The 21,629-nt window shown below is 22.9% G+C and overlaps 2 protein-coding genes across 3 annotated transcripts in view; one reads left to right on the top strand and one right to left on the bottom strand.

The window, feature by feature from the left end:
• LOC122512819 (larval cuticle protein A2B-like) overlaps window positions 1-21,629 on the bottom strand; it is a 95,060-nt gene that overhangs the window by 66,967 nt on the left and 6,464 nt on the right. The gene's annotated exons all lie outside the window — the stretch shown is intronic.
• LOC122512818 lies at window positions 426-20,932 on the top strand. 2 transcript variants are annotated; one of them, XM_043628897.1, is made up of 7 exons: window positions 426-537; window positions 16,723-16,942; window positions 18,444-18,521; window positions 18,833-19,033; window positions 19,181-19,405; window positions 19,971-20,179; window positions 20,549-20,932. In XM_043628897.1, the coding sequence occupies exons 2-7, from the start codon at window positions 16,727-16,729 to the stop codon at window positions 20,556-20,558; spliced, it is 939 nt and encodes a 312-aa protein (XP_043484832.1). In that variant the 5' UTR covers window positions 426-537; window positions 16,723-16,726; the 3' UTR covers window positions 20,559-20,932. The 2 variants fall into 2 exon arrangements, with proteins under 2 accessions (XP_043484832.1, XP_043484831.1); XM_043628896.1 differs by having other exon boundaries at window positions 19,968-20,179.

The raw sequence follows: 21,629 nt of genomic DNA, 5'->3' as shown, positions 1-21,629 counted from the left end.
TGAAAAGAAAAATACATAAAATAAGAAATTTGTGAAATATAATTTCAAAATAAAAAATAGTTTCATTACAAAAATCATCGAAAAGAATAAATCCCCTCACAATCTGCTATAAAGATAAACAATTTAAATTTATGAAAGAAGCGGAAGTCCTCAAAATTCGCAATCTCCTTAAAATTCCACGAAATAAACGATTCAGTAGAACGAAAAAGAGAGTTTTTTTTAAATTTTTTTGGTAAATGGATATTTCTCACAATTTTGAAAGAATGATAAATTGAAGGATCCATAATATAAGCTGTGAAGATTTTTTTCGTGAAAAATTAATCATTTTGCCTTATCGAAAAAGACTGGCAAATCTTAAACCTCTCCCACCCTGAATCCTTTAGGGACATACAACTTCGGCGGTAGAGGCAACTTTCAGCAAAAGGCTTTGGTATATAAGAGAATGTCCTACCGAACTCTCGAGATAAAACTCGTGTGTGTTGTCTGTTTCGTGTCTAAAGTGTGTTATTCCTTTGCCTTAATTTAAAAAAACAACAGGTAAGTGGAGGACATTTAAATTAAAAAAAAAAAGAAAAAAAAATCCAATGACAATTTTACTCAAATAATCAGTGACTGAAAATTATTAAAGGTGCGTGAATTGAAAAGAAAACCAAAAATCTTCCAGATCGTGATTACTTTGTGAATTTGTGATTTTTTACCATAATTATAAATGAAAATAATTAATTTTTAATTGTGACGTGTTCAACAAATCAGAATCGTTTAAACTATTTTTTATTTTTATATATCGTTTTCTGGACTCAAATATAAGAAAAAATCGTATCGAATTATTAAATTAGTACTAATTATGGTGTTATTTGTTCAATTAATATTTTGCTTATGTAAATTGAGTAATAATACAAAAAATTATTATTTAATTAAATTTAATTAATTCACTGATTAAATTAACTTTAATTTGGTATTATTTAATTCAGGCCTGATTTATTTATTATTTATTTATTATTATTTCTTTCTTTCTTTCTTTCTTTCTTTTTATTATTTCTATCTATTATTTCTATCTATTATTTTTAATTTATTAATTTTAATTTATTATTTTTAATTTATTATTTATAATTTAATATTTTTAATATTTTTTTAATATTTAATATTTTAAGTTATTTAATTACTTTTAATTTATTATTATTTATTTATTCGTTTCTATAATGTTTTAAATTGGTGATGTTTATTTAATTTTCCGGTTTTTTGAACAATATTATTTTAATTAGTTATTTTATAACGATTATATTTATTAACGAATAATATTCTATTTTGTTAATTAAAACTACGTTTCATAAATTCATTAATTGTTACTTTAATGTTAATTTAATTCTTACATCAAAAAATTACAGTAATTATTAATTCTAAATAAATTAAATTAATAATTTTGTTAATTAAAGTAACTCAAATTTAAAAATAGAATAAATTATAAGAAATAAGAAATAATGAGAATTAGAATTAGAAATAATTAATTCAATTCGGTTTTAAATTCATTTATTTATTAATTATTTATATTTTATTTTAAAGATGTTTAAATTTAGACTTAAATAAGTAAACAAATTTTTAAATATTAACTTTGGCCCTATTTTTAAAAAAATTTTTTCTTTTTAGTTTTTTATCGGTAATTGTCAAGTAGAAAAAAATTTTTTTTTGGAAGACAAAAATTTTCACGGATTTTTAATAAATTTCAGTCGAACCTGCTTAAAAGGGACTCGCATAAAAGTGAAACCTCTGCTACTGGGAATATTTATAAGCCTTCAAAATTTTTTTTAACAATTCCCTTACACGTAAAAGTTCTATAATCGAGAAAAGAAAAAAAAATAGGAAAGTTAAATTTCACTAATTAAAATTACTAATTGTTTTTCAAATTGTTTTTCATCTCTAATTATTTAAATGGAAAATGGAGAACATTAATTTTTATAAGAAAAAAGTTCATTGAACCCATTGAATATACCAACGTGTCTACTTTCATTTGATTCTTTCAACAATTAGAGCTTCTAATAAGCAATCGAGTCAAATTACGCGAATAAGAGTGAAAATCAAAGGCGCTAACCAAAAGGAAGGCAGAAATCGTATTTAATTTAATAATACTCGCAATATTATAAACCGGTTCCGGAGTTAACTCTGCATAATTTCAAATTGTAATCTTATACATCACACCTGATATCGAAAAAGATTTTAAATTAAAAATAAAAATCAAACTAAAAATCAAATTAAAAATCAAACTAAAAATGAAAATTGAACTAAAAATCAAAATCAAACTAAAAATCAAAATCAAACTAAAAATAAAAAACAAACTAAAAATCAAAATCAAATGACATTAAATTTTACAATTTGTTTAAACAATTCTAAATATTATCGAAAATTCATTCCATCCTTTAGAATAAACAATTATTATTTTCTTTCGTGTGTACTCTTCAAAAAAAAAAAAAAAAAAAAAATAACTAACCAACTTTATTTTTTGAGAAAGGTAACAATTAACAGCAAGTTAATAAAATATACTCTTTTGCTAGTGGCTATATAATAAAATCTGCTCCAGATTTCCTCTTAAGACCTGCGTGTAAAAAGTTTACCTATAGAGAACTGGTTTACGATTTTAGCTTCAATTTTAGCTTAAAGCTATATACCTCTCGACCAGTCTATTATGTATAAATGCGAACACTTCTCGTGTTCTCCATTTTACAGTAGCCAGGACAACTATCTCTTTTTCCGTTATGCAACAACTTTTCTCGACGACGCCTTCCCGAATTACTTGCAACTGTCACAGAGACTCCAAATTCCAGTCTGCTTTTGTAAAAAAGAAAAACCAACTGAAACTGATCCGTCAATCGTTCGCTTGCTCGCTTACTCACTCACTCATTGCTACATCCATACAATCCCTCTCCAATTTTATGCAATTTCTTTGAAAACCTCTTAAATCATCAACGAGTTTCTTTTGCCAAGAAAGTGCAGAAAAAAAATAATTATAATAATGATAATAATGAACCAATATTTTTGGAAGCCATAAAATTATATAAATAAAAGATGTTTTAGTTTTTCTGTTTGGCCATTAGGCCAAACAAAAAATCTGAAACATCTTTTATTTATATAAGAATAATAGTAATAACAATAATAGTAATACTGAAAAATAATAATTTAATAACTTTTTGAAAATTAAAAATCAATTCGATCAGAATAAACAATAATTGTTTTTCTAACATTGCACATAGAAAAGAATTTAGTAGGCACTGCACCCAGAAAAAAATATTTGACTCAGAGCCAACTGGAATTTCTATTTGTTTCAAATTATTTGTCTCAAAGTAAATTTTTTACTCAGAACAAACTCAAATTTTTTATTTGCTTCAAATATGCTTTTATTTAACTCAAATAAATTATATGTGATTTAAATAAAATTTTATTTGATTCAAATTAAGTTTTATTTAACTCAAATAAATTATATTTGGTTTAAATAAAATTTTATTCGATTCAAACTAAATTTTATTTGATTCAAATTAAGTTTTATTTGATTCAAATTAAATTTTATTCGATTCAAACTAAATTTTATATGATTCTAATTAAATTTCATTTAATTCAACACTGAGAAAATTTTTTTTTTAATCCAAAAATAAGTAATCAACCAAAAAAATATGTTTGAATTAAACATATTTTATAATTGAATTAAACGTAATTTTTATTGAATCAAAATTATTATGTTTAATTCAAAAATAATTTTTGATTGACTGTAAAAAGACATTATAAATAAATAAATAAATAAATAAATAAATAAATAAATAAATAAATAAATAAATAAATAAATAAATAAATAAATTACAGAAATAATTATGTTTTATTCAAATATTATTGTTTTCTCAGTGAAATAAAAAAATAATTTAGTAGGCACTGAGACAAATATTTTTTATTTAACTCAAATAAATTATATTTGATTCAAATAAACTTTTTTTAAGCGGAAATAAAATTTTAATTTGAAACAAACAAGATTTTTTTGTGACAAATAAATTTCTAATTCGCTGTAGAACAAATATAAATTTTCTGTGAAGAATGTCAAAAAAATTTCACTCCCTATTCAAATTTAAGTTTCAAGAAAAATTGTATTTCAAATAAACCGAGAAAATTATTTTCTTGTTTCAAATAAAGTTTACTTAATTTAAATAAAATTTATTTATTTCAAATAAAGTTTATTATATAAAAAATTACAACAATTAAAATTTTCTATGTATCAAATTATAACAATTTCAATTATTTATATAACAAATTATAACGATTTTCATTTTTTATATAACAAATTATAACAATTTCAATTTTTTATATAACAAATTATAACGATTTTCATTTTTTATATAACAAATTAGAATAATTTTAATTTATTATACGTGTAAAATTATAATATTTCCAACAAATAAGAAATAAAGTTTATTTGTTTGAAATCAATTCTGTTTAATTTACCAAAAAAAATTTATTTACCCCAAAAGCATTTTATTTGTGCAAAGTAAATTTTTTACTTGAAACAATTAAAGTCTCTAAAACAGATATAAATTTATTTAATTAAAATAATTTAAAAAATCGGTTTTAACAAAAAGCTAATATTAAATAAATGTTATTTACCTCAAATTATATTTTACAATAAAATAATAATAATAATAATAATAATATTTAGATAATAATAATAATAATTATCACTGATTTAATTTAATGACTCAAATAAAATCCAATTCTCAGGGTGTAAGTAAATAAAAAAATAAAATAATTCTATAGTTGTATAACGTTGTAAGAAATTAGCATAAAGAAATTAAGCCATAAAGAATCTAATTACTCGGGATTAAAAGATTAAATCACTTGAGACAAAAAGAAAAAAAAATAATTCCGATTAGTATATTTATATCGATCACTTGTCTAGACCAGCATATTTTATAACACTGATTATTATTATTAACATTTCGAGTTTATAATTTTAATAATAATAATAATAATAATAATAATCTACAGATCAAAAAGATGCATATCAATTTTCAGTCAACACGATCAGTGCTAGACACAAGTCATGAAAGAAAGTGAAATAGTGACGTGCAAGTGCGCTAACACGAAAATAAGAGAAAATAATTCGAAAACTCGGAAATTCGTCTGACTAGAAAAATACGATACGCACAACTTCCATATAATTTGGTAGCTCTAAACACTTTCTCTTCGAATAAAATTTATCTGATCCTTTAATCAGAGTTTTCTATTTATATTTTTATTCAATGTTAATATATTCGGAAGTTCGCAATAATAAATTTTCATTTCCAATAAAAACAATCAAGTAAAAAAAAAGTAAACAGTTTTTGCACACTAATTATTTCAATTAAAGGATTTTCTTAAAAGATCAATTTATTTCTATATACTTAAAAAATTTCTCAGTGAATCAGTATTTAGAAAATTTGTATTTTTATCAAATTTGTTTAATTCAATATTTTTATTTTATTTTTTTTTTATTCTATTTTTGTATTTTATTTTTTATTTTCAATTTTTCTAAGGGATATCAAATTGAGACAAAAAACGTTTCAAAACGTTGCTTCGCAGCAATTTTTTTTTTCATTTCTGTATTTTGTTTTTGTATTTTATTTTCATATTTTATTTTTTGATTTTGTTTTTGTATTTTATTTTTGTATTTTGTTTTTCTATTTTATTATTCTATTTTGTTTTTATACTTTACTTTTTTGATTTCACTTTTCCTATTTAATAAAATTTAAAAAAATGATCTCCCTTCGAAATTTTTTTGAATACAAAATATTTCTTTAAACCAAAAAACCAATTATTACCAAAGTTTCTTTTTTATTTACGCCAAGAGTGAAAATTCACCAACAGTCATCAAACACAAAAAAATAAAAAATCCTTAAAACAAGATCTCAACTATTTAAAATTCCCAAACAATAAAATGTAATTCCTTAGAAAATACCTCAAAGAAACAGTTCTCAGAACATTTATAGAAAACTTGAAAGATGCCTATATAAAGTATTCTTCACATCATCATTTTCACCTGGGAGGTCTGTCTCGAAAGTATTAAAAAATTTGATAAATGACAAACGGAGTGCAATGTATCATGTGTAATGATGGGTACTAAAAGAGAAGAATGGATTGTCGTCTGAGGAAAGTGCACCTGCACCATTAGTAGTCGCAAAAAAAGAAAAATATAATAAAAAAAAACAGTAATAATAATACAAGAAAAACGTTTCCCCGCGAATAAGATTCACGCGGTACTGCGTCGATATAGAGAAAGTTATCGTAATTTTACTGATCAACAGTAATCATGCCAGAGAAATCAGAAATCGCGAGATCGAACCAATAAAAAAGCAAGGAAAAAGTAAAAAAAAAGACTCCTCGACTTGAATTAATCAATATTCCAATTGAAAAAACAAATCGTGCATTGAATCGCTTTCATTAAAACTATTACATTAAGTAATAATTAATTATTAAATAATGAAAAAATTCTTATTTAACTTACTAGTTTGTTTCATTTTTCGAATCTTGACAAGTTTGGTATTAACCACATTCTCTCTCCCTATATCTTGGTATTTAATTTTAATTATAACGATTATAACTAATTTCATTTTGATGAAACTTCTCTACTCTTGGGTCATTTTTTTCCAGGAAAATCAAATTGCCTTGTTTTCTCGAAAAATTTTTTCAGTAAAAAATTTATTTGATTTAAATAACCAATTACTTGATTATTATCAGATAAATATTTACTTGAATCAATTAATGTTTATTTAAATCAAAAAATTGTATTTGAATCAATAATTTCAGTATTTGAAGCAAATATTTCATTGATTTAAAATAAAAAATGTCTGATTCAAGTAAATATTTGATTGGTTTAGATAAAAATTATCTGATTCAAGTAAATATTTATTTTATAACAGACAAGTAATCGGTTATTTAAATCAAATAAATTTTTTTCAGTTTAAAAGAACAAATTTCAAATATTATTAATTTTCATTATTTGCTTTTTTTAAAAAATCTTTTTTTCCAATTATTTTGTAATACAAAGGTCTTAATATTGCCTAAATATTAAATATAAAATAAAATAATTTATGAAAATAAAAGTAAAGAATTATTATTATAACTCTCTAAATCTGAATTAGTAAAAACTCGTCCACTAATTAAAATTAGTAAAAATATTTCACTATAATTTAACTTTTTCCTTTAAAAGTTAAAAATTCTTTTACTAATTAGTAAAAATTTCTACTAAAATGTATTTTAACAAAATTCAATTTTAATATCTGGAAAAAATCATCGAAAAATAGGTTCTACTAATTTTAGTAATTTATCATTGCAAAATTAGTGGAAGAATTAAAGTAGAAATGTTTACTAACTAATAAAAATTTCTACTAAAATCTATTCCAACAATTCTTACAATCACTAATTTTAGTAATTTATCACTGCAACAATTTTAGTGAAAATAGAAAATAAAAATTTCTACTCAAATATATTCTAACAATTCTAACAATCACTAATTTTAGTAATTTATCACTGCAACAATTTTAGTGAAAGAATTTTTAACTTTTAAAGAAATAAATTTAATTCTATTTAAAATTAGTGGAATATTTTTATTGCTTTTAATTAGTGGATAACTTCTCACTAACTATATTTTAAAAACATTATTATTGTTATTACTATTATTAACTATATTATTTTTATTTTTACTGTTTTTTATTTTTATTTATTATATTATTATTTATTATTAATTATTCTTCAAAAGAAAAATCCTCCAATTCATTTGAACGAAAATTGTTTCATGGTTTTGTTTTAAGTTATTTTTAAAACTTTTGGGAAAATTATGTTCACTTTCAAAAAATTCTAATTTAATCCACAATTTCTTCTATAACAAAAGTGAAAAATTTCGTTTTAGAAATTTGTTGCAAAAAAAAAAAAAAAAAATATTTCTATTTGGAAATTTTTTGCAAAATAGAAAAGAAAAATTATTCTTTACAGATTTTTTGCAAAATAGAAAAGAAAATTGTTTTTTATACAAATTTTTTGGAAAAAGATAAGAAAAATTCTTCTTTACAGATTTTTTGCAAAATAGAAAAGAAAATTGTTTTTATACAGATTTAAAAAAAAAAAAGAAAAATTCTTTTTTACAGATGTTTTGCAAAATATAAAAGAAAAATTCTTTGTTTTGCATTTTTTTTTAAATAGAAAAGAAATGATCTTTTTACAATTTTTTATAAAATAGAAAAGAAAATTGTTTTTTATACAGATTTCTTGGAAAAAAGAAAAGAAAAATTCTTCTTTACAGATTTTTTGCAAAATAGAAAAGAAAATTGTTTTTATACAGATTTAAAAAAAAAAAAGAAAAATTCTTTTTTACAGATGTTTTGCAAAATATAAAAGAAAAATTCTTTGTTTTGCATTTTTTTTTAAATAGAAAAGAAATGATCTTTTTTACAATTTTTTATAAAATAGAAAAGAAAATTGTTTTTTATACAGATTTCTTGGAAAAAAGAAAAGAAAAATTCTTCTTTACAGATTTTTTGCAAAATAGAAAAGAAAATTGTTTTTTACGCATATTTTTTGGAAAAAAGAAAAGAAAAATTCTTCTTTTTGCATATTTTCTCCTAAAAAGAAAAGAAAATTATTTCGAAAAATTTCTTCTGTCGAAGAGACTGTCGCCTAGGCGCGAGACACCTCCAATTAGGATTTTGCATTGCATACCATAAGATACATGTGTATTACTATTATATCGGGACTTTGCTTCACCGGTTTGATACAGATTAAATTTTTCTACGCAGACCCTCTCACTTTCACTCGGTCACTGACCAAACAGGACTGAATCTTAAGTCTCGGTTCTCGGTCTGCTTCCTAATGATAGCTGCATGTATAAGCAAACCGCTATTTAATAGACACGAGGAATGTGTTTCATTAAGCGCCCACAATTATTAACATTCTTGCCCTTTTATCAGGATCACATTACTTCACAAATATTTATAGAAAGAGAGAGAAAAATATTGCTCAATTCTCTTTCTCGCGCGAAATAAACTGTCAAACAGAAAATTAGATAGTCGAAAGAAATTATCGGTCTTAGATCGACCTTCGACGGTTTCCGCAAGTATAATTTACATCCTGCAAATACAATAAGGAATGGGATTTAATGAAGCGAAAAATTATTCAACTAGAATATTCTACTTTAACATAGAGACTTTCCCTGACGACATTCTTGAGGTGATTATTTTGTATCTAATTACGCTTTGGGTTTTTTCCCCTCTAAAACAATGTTGTTAATTGATAATTTTCGTTTTTATCCCAAGGGTTTTTTTTACACTCATTATCCTTAATTTATAATTTAATTGACACTTTTTTTTCTCGTAATTTTCACTTATTTAGAATTTAAAAGAATATCCAGAGAGAAAATGTACATTTTTCTCAGAACCAAATAAAAATTTGTCACAAATAAATTTTATTTGGTTAAAAAAAATTTATTTCCGCTCAAAAAAAAAAATTATCTGTGATCAGGACTCGAACCAGTGAAAGTATTTAAAAATACGGACTTTACGGACCAATTACTGACAAAAATATAAGTCCGAGTCAAATAAGAGAACATTTTACTTAAAACTATAAATTAAATTTTTTATAACTATAAAATATGAAGATAAACACTCCGACTCGGAGTGATCGATTTCTTCATGTTATATGATAATTAAAGATATCCGAATGATAAAATCAATTATTATTTTCAAGAATTTTTAACAAAAAATCAACAAATTTTTAAATAATTGAATTCCTTGGACCAATTTTAATAACATTTTTTATAGTAATAAAAAAAATTCAATTAAACTGTTTCAAAAAAATTTCAAAATTCAAATATTTCTAAAAATTCACGCTAAATTGCTTTTAATATTCAATTATTATCTAAAATTTTAATTGAAATTCATTTTTAAAGCAATTTTTATTAGAAAATTCTATTAGAATTCAATTATTTAAATACAAATAATATGCAAATAAATAATGTATTCAATAATTGAATGTTTCTTAAAATTCAATTCTCATAAAGAATTTTATCAACAAATTTTTTAATAATTGAATTCTTTCGACGAATTTTAATGAAATTTTTAAGAATAATTACATTTTTCGAGAAATTTGATTAAAATTGTATTAAAAGTAATTGAAATTCTGCGACGAATTTTATTATTTGTGAAAATAATTGAATCCCTAAGAAGAATTTTATTGTTTTTTAATATTTCATTTTTGCGAAAAATATTAATACTCTTGAAAATAATTGAATTTCTGCAATAATTTGTAACTTTTCCAAAATAAAATTTTTTTTTCGTGTTTTTAACTACAATTTTTCTATAAATGCATTATTTTTAATAATTTTAAAAGAAAGGTTCCTTAAGAGTTTTCAAATTCATTTGTTTAGAATTAAATTTCACCAAAATTTTCGATTATTTGGAATTTCTTCAATTATATATTTAGTAGAAAATAAAAACTTCAAATAATAATTCCATAAAAAATTCAATTCAACGTTTTCAAAAAAATTAATTCCACAGAATTGTTAGTTAAAAATATGAAAAATTCAGATTTATAAAGATTTCAAATTGAAACCTTTTCAAAATTCAATTATTTCTAAAAATTCACGCAATAATGCTTTTAATATTCAATTATAATCTAAAATTTTAACTAAAATCAAAATTTTAATTTTAATTTTTAAATCAATGTTTATTAGAAAATTCTACTAGAATTCAATTATTGAAATACAAAAAATAATTGAATTCTTCTGAATGAATTTTGAGGAATTCGATTAAAATTGTATTAAAAATAATTGAAATTCTGCGATGAGTTTTATTATTTATGAAAATAATTGAATTGAATTTCGGAGAATAGTTTTATTATTTATCGAAATAATTGAAATTTGGAAGAAAATGTAATTAAAATTTTTGAAAATAATTAAATTTCGGAAAATAGTTTTATTATTTATCAAAATAATTGAAATTTGGAAGAAAATGCCCTTAAATTTTTTAAAAATAATTGAAATTTTGACGAGAATTTAAAAAAAATTTTGAACATAATTGAATTTCTGCGAAGAATTTTATTATTTTTGAAAATAATTGAATTTCTACAAACATTTGTAATTTCTCTAAAATTCTTCAAATTATTTCGAACAATTTACGAACTTTCCGTTTTTTTCTCAATGAAATTACGGACTTTACGGACCTTTTTTCAAAAAAACTGACTTTTACGAACTTTAAGCAAATTTGCGGACCTAGTTCGAGCCCTGCTACCTGCAAAATTAATTAATTTCTCTAGGTATAAAGAATAAAACTTAAGACAAAAATTAATAGATAATAATAATTGCACGCAAAAACCAAAAGAGCAAATGAATCATAATTTACAAATCCTTAATTTCAGTTATTGATAAAAATCAATAATAATAATCACACCCATCAAAGAAACAAAAGATGAAATCTAAAATTCTCAAACCAGCAATTAATTCCCATTTTCCACCACCAAAAGCGCAATAAATAAATCAAAGACGTTTCACTTGATTTGAAGAATAATCATAATTTGATATATATGATATATCGCAAAGTTCGAATCAAGTATGAAGATCGTAGATCACGAAAATGTGGGACTCGAAAAACAGGAAGATTGTGAAGTTAAAACAACGAAACTTGTGCACGATCGTCGTTAATCCATCGTAAGTACCTGTGTTAAAGGAATGATGCAACGCGAATTGGTTATATTATTAAATGCATAACTGCCGTTAAACTCTGACCTTTGCTCAGTTTATGCACTTCAAGCATTACAAACAAGAGAGAGATTTACGTAACTATCTTGTTTCAGCTTTCGTGGAAAATACTTTATAATAGAAAACCTTAAGGATGAGACGAAGAGAGGTACACATCACCACCGCACTATTCCTAAATCCTTTCTTACCCCCCCTCCTCTTTTTATACACATATAAACACAATTTCAATTTCTCAATATTTCAATCACACGAAACGTATTAAATACACGAGAAGAATGGATCATATTTTCTGTCAAAAATATAAATTAAACTTTTTTTTTAAATAACTTTTGTATACAAAGAACTGAGATTAATAAAAAAAAAAATTCTTGAGAACAGTTGAAGAATCCCACAGTTTCAGTTTATCAATTTCCCTGACAATAAAATTATTTTCCCTGAGAAAACTCTTTTTACAGAAAAATACACCAAGAGAAAAATTTTATTTAAATCAAATGTATTTTATTTGAGTTAATTAAACGTGTATATATATTTGTCTCAGAACCAACTAGTTATTTTATTTGTTTTAAATAAAAATTTTATTCGATATAAATAAAAAAAATATTCGAGCGAACTAAAATTTTCATTCGGTATAATTAAATAAAATATTCGAGCGAAATAAAACTTTATTTAAACCAAAATTAAATTTATTTAAAACAAATAAAAAGTCTATAGCTGGTTCGGAGTCAAAAATATCTTTTCTCTGGGTGTACGAAAGTTTACGAAAAATTAATAAAATTTATGGATTTTAATAATTTCTAAAAGTTAGAATCCACAATTTTCAACTAAACTTCATCTTTAAATCAATCATTATTTTAAATAATTTCCAGAAAGTTCTTCTAGAACTCAATTATTTAAATACAAAAACTCAATTTTTTATAATAATTGTAACTGTTCATGTTTTTTTTCTTAAATTATTAAGGTGCAGTATTTTCAAAAAATTATAATAAAGAAATTCTTACAATTAACTTTTTAAAAAATTTATAAAAATAATTACTGAAAAATAATAATTTTGTATTTCAAAAATTTCAAAAAATTCAATTAAAAAATTTCCAAACGATTTAAATTTTGTACAATCTTCTAAAAAAAAATTGAATTTTTGAAAAATATAAATAAAAATAATCAAATTTTTGAAGAATTTTAATTATTATAAATATGACCATGATTTTTCCGAAATTTTAGTAACTCTAAAAAAGTACCTAAATTTTTATAAATTTTTATTTACTTTTTTCGAAAATAATTGAATTTTAAAAAATTATGATAAAACAATTCAAAGAATTAGTTTTTAAAAATATTTTAATGTAATTTTTCAAAAATAATTGAATTTCCTAAAAGAATTTTTGTATAATTGAAAAAAAACCAATTAATCTTTTAATGAATTTTAATAAAAAATTTCGAACATGATTTTGTTCCCTGAAATGTTAAAAATAATTATTAAAAATTATTATTTTTTCTATGTAATTACGAATTTTTAGAAATTTGTAATTGAAAATACTGAAAATATTGAATTTAAAAAAATTCGAAGTTAATTTTCATTAATTTTCATTTTTATAATTAAATTTAGCGATTTTTTATTAAAATTTTTTATAACTCAATTATTTTCAAAATTTTGCAATTAAAATTCTTCAAAAGTTGATTTTCAAAAATAGTAACAAAATACTTTGAGAATAATTAATTTTTCAAAAATAGTAACAAAATACTTGAAAAAAAAATTATTATTGATATCCTTAAAAAAATTGTATAACGAATAAAACTACGGATAATAATAAAAGAAACAATATTGAGTAAAATATCTACAAAAAATGCAAAGCAAGTTCAACTTTCGCTAAATAAAACAAAAGAAAAATACTTTTTAGCATGATAAACAGCAGAGTCGAAATAATAAAAATACAGAGCAAAAAGAAAAAACAAGAAAGAAAGAAAAAACGAAAAAACAAGAGAAAAAGAAAATACAAGAGAAAAAGAAAAAAAGAGAAAAAGAAAAAAGAGAAAAAGAAAAAAGGAAAAGAAAAAAAAACGAAAAAGAAACTGAAACTGAAAGATAAGACTAAATAGATAAGATTTATCAAACCGGATTCTGCTAATTTTTCGCAAAGGGTAAAAAAAATTCATTTCCTGAAATAACTTTCGAATTCTGCACGCATTCTTAACGGAGTAAAAGGTCAAGATTCATACATATATGTATATATATTTATACACACATTGAGTATATTATGATCCATTAACTCATATGACGGAACACGAAGTAAATGTCAGACAAGGCGATAAGACTATAATTAATAATATTTTCTGTAACTATTTTTGTTAACAATATCGTTTCAATATATACAGCTATATATACCTATACATAAATATATATAAATAAGTGTAGCTAAAAGGACTTTTATAAACGAATCGAGAAACTACCTTATTCGAGTTTTACGCACGTTCTAGAAAGTAAGACGCTTTCCATGGTATGAATATTGTAAATACTTTACATGCAGATCGTATAAAAATGTCCAATATCCCCTTCTTATTTGCTTCGTAAATCTGAATTTTAAATTTCGTTTCAAAAAACATTTTTTTTTTTAATTAAAAACCTTCATTGCAAGAACAATGGTAAAGAGAAAATAAGCAAATAAATAAATAAATAACCGAATCAAATAAACGAAATAATTTTGTTTAAATATTTAAACAAAAATATTAAACTGAATTCAAAAAGAATGTTAATTTAGAATTTTATTACTTCAAAATAATAAAATACTTCAGAATTAATTAATTACTTCAGAATTATTTTTTTTAATGTACGAAACAATTTTTAATAAAATATAATAATTAAAAGGAGAAACAAACTAATTTGCACAAACAATTCACATTGAATTCACATTGAAAAGACAATTTATTTGATTCAAATAAACGATTACTTGTCTATTATTAAATAAATATTTACTTGTTTCAAATAATTTTTATCTGAATCAAGTAAATTTTATTTGCTTTAAATACTGTAATTATTGGTTCAAATACAATTTTTTTTTATTTAAATATAAATTATTTGATTCAAGTAAATTTTTATTTGATAACAGTCAAGTAATTGATAATTCAAGTCAAAAAAATTTTCTTTTCAGTGCAAATTATAGAGATAATTTTTCCAACTTTGAATTTTCGTGGAAATTGTGCTTCTAATTCAAATTAGGAAACTTTGTAATTTTAATAAGAATTTTTACTAATTTTTAGTCAATTTTTACTAAAACTTCAGTAAAAAAATGCAAAATAAACAAAATAGTAATATTTTACTTAAAATTAGTAAATATTCAATTATTAATATAAAATAGTAGCTGAATTTTCAATAATTTACATTGAGAGAGACATTTAATTAAAGTAAATTAAAAATTAAAATAAATAAATAATAAATAAATTTAAATTTAATAAAAAAAATTATTGAACATTAAAATGCAACACTTTTACTTAAATTCAATTTAGCACTAAAAGAAGAAAATTACAACTTATTTCCTTATATCGAAATTTTTTCCAAAAGTAAATTAATCCTAATCTAAAATTCAAACTACATTGTAAAAGTGCCTATTTTCAAAAATCGAGAAAACCACTTCAATTTTTTTTTAATATTAAGAAAAACTTAATTTTCAAAAAATCAACTTAATTAATTTTAGAAAATAGATTCAGCCTTTCACTAAAAATTAAATTACCAGAAAATACCGATTTATAATTAAAATATCGAAAAATAAACCTACAACAATCAACGGAGCCAATTCATTCACTTTCATTCTAAAGGAAAATGAACTTGATCGAGTTCAAGCGCATTTATAATTGACTTCCACCGAAAGTGAAATTATAAACACATGCGAAAGTTGCGAATTATCATTGATGCAAGTCTTATATGTACATATAGCAAATAATTACTCTAAAATACATAACTTATTAATCATTTTCATTCTAATAATCATTTTCATTTTAAATAATCATTTTAACAATCATTTTAATTTTAGATAATCATTTTAATAATCATTTTAATTTTAAACAATCATTTTAATAATCATTTTAATTTTAAATAATCATTTTAATTCTCTTAATTTAAAAAAAAAAAACCAATAAAGAGTCATTTTATAAAACGAACAATAATTTCACTTTCTCTGCGCAAGGGATTTTTCTCAGAAAATGACACTCTCATTTAATCCAAGGATGATTCGAAATGATATACACACTCGTCCGTGTGACTGCATTTCAGAATTAATTAATTCCACTAATACAAGTTCTAGGTCACCTGACAGATGAGTAAAATGCTATTCTACACTTTCTTGAATTCAAGTTCTGAGATATGTGAGGGGGACTTAAAGTCTTTTTAAAGAGAGAGAGTTATTATTATCCAAATGAAACGTTTGCCTACTTTTGCATCATTAACCCGATTTCATTATAAAGCGAATTCGTATTTTTTACTTCTGTTTCTTTTTACGGTCCATTGTCGCGCACATAAAAACCAGAAAAAATATTCATCGAGACACGCATTTTGACAAATTTCGAAATTTCCTCAACAGTAGGTTGTTTCAGATGAATTTTATTTATTTCAAATAAATTTTATTTGCTTCTAATAAATTTGGACCAAAATTATTTGGTCCAAAGAAATTTTATTTGATTCAAACAAATTTTATTTGGTCCAAACAAATTTTACTTTTTCCAAAGAAATTTTATTTGGTTCAAAGAAATTTTATTTGATCCAAAGAAATTTTATTTTCTTCAAACAACAATTTGATTTGTGCTAAATACAATTTTTATTTAAAGCAAATAAATAATTAAGTAGGTTCAATGCGACAAATATAATTTATTTGACTCAAATAAATATTATTTGGTTTAAATAAAATAATTCCCAGAGTAGTATTTTATTTATAATTAAATTACTAATAATTAAATTATTAAATTAGATTTTTTATTGTTTTTTGCAGAAAAATGCACCGGGTGTGCTTATTATTTTGTTTAGCGGCTGCAACAGCACAGAATTATGACAATTTGGAGCCAAGGTCAGTTTCATATCCCAGCAAAGGTAGCTTGGGCCCACTTTATGTTCAAGGACTATCCTCATCGTCAGGATATCGTGACAATAGCTACGAGGATAATGCTGTGACTCCCACCCCTACTCCAGTTTATCGACAACAACAACAACCAGTAAGACCAAAAATTTACGAAATTAATTCCCATTAATTAATTAAATTAAATAATTAATAATCAAAGAGATACAAACTTTACAAAATTAATTTCTATCAATAACTTAAGTTAATTAAATGATAATTAAATTAAAAATAATAATCAGTTTATAGACAACAAGCAAGTGGATAACAACTAATTTACAAATCTAATTTTTATTATTTAATTTAAGAAAATTTTTTTTTTTTTTGAACTCCTAAATAAACGAATTATTTTTCTGTGCTCCAATATTTTTGAAAATTACTAAACTGAACACTGGGAAAAATTTATTTGACTCAAAGAAACGATTATACTTGTCAAATCAAATAAATATTTACTTGTATCAAATAATTTTTATTTGAGCCAATTAAATTTGTATTTGTTTCAAATACTAAAATTATTGATTCAAATACAATTTATTTGAATTTCTCCGAAATTTATTTGATTTAAATAAAAATTATTTGAATCAAGTAAATATTTATTTGATGATAGACAAGTAATCGGTTATTTGAATCAAATCAATTTTTTTCAGTGGAATAAAAAATATAATTCAAAAAATTAGTTCAAAATAATTAGTTGAATATTAGTTCAATGACAATTTTCACAAATCGTTCAAAAATACACAAAAATAATCGTTTACAAAAAATTTCTCCCAAGAGAAACATTTACACAATATAAAATATAATAAAAATTTAAAATTGTTAATTGAGAAAGTATATAAACCTACATATTTAAAAGAAGAACTTTCGCGAATTGGTTAAAAAAAAAAGTCAGAAAAGAAATAAAAAAAAGGACATCGTTTATGTATTGTTTATGACTTATTTAAACCGCAACCGACAGATTATGCATAAAATCGTAAAATTATAATTTGGTACACATTACTTCAAACGAGGTTGTTTAACTCTCTTTTTTACTGTTTTATTATTATTATTATATTGCTGTATATGCATTTGCGGTTTATAGAACGACTTGTATTTTAAGAAACTATTACGCAACACTAAAAAATTATTAAATTCCCTGAACTTTTTGACTTCCGGATTTTCCCAAGTAATTTATTATATTGCTCATGTATATATATTTATATTTATTCACATTGCCTTTAAATTAATTCGCCTTATGTAATATATTCAAATGAAAACAACTCTCGACTTTGGTCATATCGATCTTGTAAACCAGTTTAAGAAATCTCGTTAATCATTATCATTTCCTGCTTGTAAATATTTGTTGCTTGTCTTCTTAATTAACAATTTCATGTTTTTATTTAATCAATTTTATATCTCTCAAGTTGAAATAATTTCTCTGAGTTTTCAATTCTCTTTTTTCGATTTTTCACGTTTTATATTAAATTATTTTAATTGTACAATTAGTGATTAATGCAATTATTTAAATTTAATACCTAAACATAATTATTTAAATTCCATAACGAACGAAATTAATTTTCTTTTTCAAATTAAAATTTTATTGTGACTAAATAAATTTTCAGATTTATCGCAAACCCGCAGCTAATCAACAACCACGTGGTCCATTCCGTGGACCACCTCCACTAGGACCAAATGGCCAGGTAAAAATTTGTCAACTATTTGTTTTTAATTTATAATTTAAATAATATTGAATTGTAATTTCCACTGAACTTAAAAAATTAAAAAAGCAATTTTTAGCCAATTTAAATTAAATTCATTTAAATTTAAACTAAATCAAATGAATTTAAATTGAATTTCGATTAAATTGAATTAAATTAAATTAAATGAATTGAAATTGAATTAAATTAGATCAAATTAATTTCAATTGATCTAAAATTAAATCAACTTAAATTTAAAAAATTTTTTAATTACCAATAAGAAAATCTTGTCTGATAAAAATAATTTCGAACAGAGACTTCCCGAAGAAGAATTGGAGGAAGAAAAAGAGGAACCCGATCGTCTAAGCATTCTCCTACCCCAAAGTAAATTCGATTGTGTTAACAAACAAACTGGATACTACGCTGACGAAGAACTCAATTGCGAAGTTTTCCACTACTGTCAAGATAATGCCAAGCACTCATGGATTTGTCCCGAAGGATTCACTTTCCACCAAGTGAGTCTAAAAACAAATAACAAATTTTATCCACAAATTTTCTAATTTCCTAATTCTAATTTTTCTAAATTTCTCTAATTCCAAAAAGCTAATTAAAAACTAAAAATTATTTTCAATAATAATAAATTTCTCTTTTTCGTCTCACAGGTTCACTTAATTTGCATGCCTCCAAGCGGTGACATCAGTTGCAAGAAGAGTTCTCAATATCATTTTGTGAATGAATATCTCTATAAACCATTGAACTTGGCCGAAGCCGAGAGCAAACCCAATGTAACCTTGAGATACAGCGAGAGATATTATCCAGCTGACATTTACACCGATGAACGAGAAAACGAATTTCCAAATTCTGCCAACAGAAAACCCCTCAATCAGGTAATAAAATCTGGAACAAAAAATCTACACTTAAAAATCTACAATTTCAAATCTGCAATTTCGAATCAAAAGTTTTATCAAAATCTTATTTAGTTCAGATAAAATTCATTTTTTTGCTAATAAATTTATTTGATTCAAATAGAAATTAATTTGATGAAAAGAAATTGTATTTGATTCAAATAAAATTCATTTTTTGCCAAAAATCTTATTTGGTTCAAATAAAATTCATTTTTTGCAAATAAATTTTATTTGATTCAAATAAAACCCATTTGTTGCGAATAAATTTTATTTGATTCAAATAACAATCATTTTGTTGCAAATAAATTTTTATTTGATTCAAATAGAAATTTAATTTTCCCCAATAAATTTATTTGGTTCGAATTAAATCCATTTGTTGCGAATAAATTTTATTTAATTCACATAGAAATGTACTTTTCGCCAGTAAATATATTTGGTTCAAATTAAATTTAAAAATGAAATAATTAAAAAATAAAAAGAACATTTAAAAATAAAAAAACAAAAATAGAATAAAATTCCCAATAACAAAAGCCCTGATTTTCAGCAGTTATACCTAAACCAACAACAACACTCAAGTATCAACAGTTTGCCATCCGGTGGACGCCCACAACCAAATCTCTCCCAATATCGTCTACCAGTAAATCAAGTTTTCAGAAGTCCTGAAGAAGTAAACATTCCCCTACAGCAGAGACGACCTCAAGCACCCCAACAGCTTCGAAGGTTCCCTCAGGTTCGACCTGAAGAGGAAGACTACGAGTAAGTCCAAAATCAGCAAATCTACAAGCAACAAGAATACAATTAAATTAAATCATCAAGAGAAAAAACAAGTTTCACAAACCAACGAACACTCATTACTAAAGGCATATAATTTATTCGCCAAAGGACTGACTAATCAATTTAAATTATTATAAATCCAAACAATTCCAAATTTTTTCTATCCTATTTTCATCAAAGAAAAAAGAAATGCTTATAACTAACCATTTTCATCAAAGAGAAAAGAAGAACTGCTTCTAACAAAGCTTAATATAGAAAACGACAACTTTTTTTCAAAAGTAGAAAAAGAAATGCTTTATTTTAACGAAATATTTTTGTAGTTTACTACTGAAATTATTGATTATATTGAAGGTTGAATTAAATCTGGTCCTAATGGAGCTTTCCCGACCATCGGGTACGAGGCCAGTCATCAAGGGAATCCTCATCACTCAACAGAGTATTAGAAACTGCAGTACAGCAATTTTTTTTTTATCATAATGATGAAAGTTTTATACAAAAAAAAAAGAAAAGAAAATATTGATCGATTTTCGATCATGTGACGAACAGAGGAGATTTTTATTGTAAATATATATTAATTGGTGATATATCTATACGTAAGTGATATGATATGTGTAAGTTTGTCTACAAGTCGTATTAAAATTGTAGTATATAAATATTAATAATATTATATGTGTAATTATATAACATGTATTTGATTATTAGAACTTTGTGAGAAATAAAATGTTATTGAGTTTATTTTAAAGACTTTTACGAAAAGTTATTTTTTCAATTTCTCCCGATTGTCGTAATTCTTTTCCAAAAACATTCAAAATTAGAATCTAATTAGAAAATTAGAGTAATATTCAAAATATTGACTCAAACAATTAGAAAAAATTTAAGAAAAATTTATTTTAAACAGTAGGCAATTTTTTTCTATAACCAAAGAATAGGTCTATAAAAAATTGTACATTTAGTTCAAATATAGTTTTCTAATAATAATTGTATAGAAATAATCGACTAAAGTAATTTTAAAAATAGTTACAAAGTAAAATTTTCCACCACGATGTGATGATTCGATTTAATTTAAAAAAAAATCTTTTGTCAAAATTAGACAAACACAAAAAAATTGTTTGTCGGAATAAAACAAACAATTAAATTAAAAATTATTTTGATAATTAAATTTAATAATTAAAAATTTTCTGTCGGAATAAGACAAACAAATTGTTCGCCAGAATAAGACAAACACAAATAATTGTTTGTCGATCGAAATTAGGCAAATAAAAAAAATTATTCGTCAAAATTAGACAAACACAAAAAATTATTTCTCAAAACGAGACATATGTAAAAATTGTTTGTCAATATTAGGCAAACATAAAATAGTGTCAAACACAATAGACAAATATATGTATAGAACATAAAATAAAATTTGAAACAACATAGTGACAAAAAGAAA

Source organism: Leptopilina heterotoma, unplaced genomic scaffold (assembly GCF_015476425.1).
Source record: "Leptopilina heterotoma isolate Lh14 unplaced genomic scaffold, ASM1547642v1 Lhet_128, whole genome shotgun sequence".
In the NCBI taxonomy this organism is placed as follows: Eukaryota; Metazoa; Arthropoda; class Insecta; order Hymenoptera; family Figitidae; genus Leptopilina; species Leptopilina heterotoma.
This window is presented reverse-complemented; position numbering and strand designations above follow the sequence as displayed.

Excerpts from the sequence above, each read along its gene's own strand:
- LOC122512818 (XM_043628896.1), top strand. The coding sequence starts at position 16,727 with ATGCACCGGGTGTGCTTATTATTTTGTTTAGCGGCTGCAACAGCACAG. Across the intron at positions 18,522-18,832 it reads CACTAGGACCAAATGGCCAG|AGACTTCCCGAAGAAGAATT; the intron begins GTAAAAATTTGT and ends AATTTCGAACAG. Across the intron at positions 19,406-19,967 it reads ACAGAAAACCCCTCAATCAG|CAGTTATACCTAAACCAACA; the intron begins GTAATAAAATCT and ends CCTGATTTTCAG.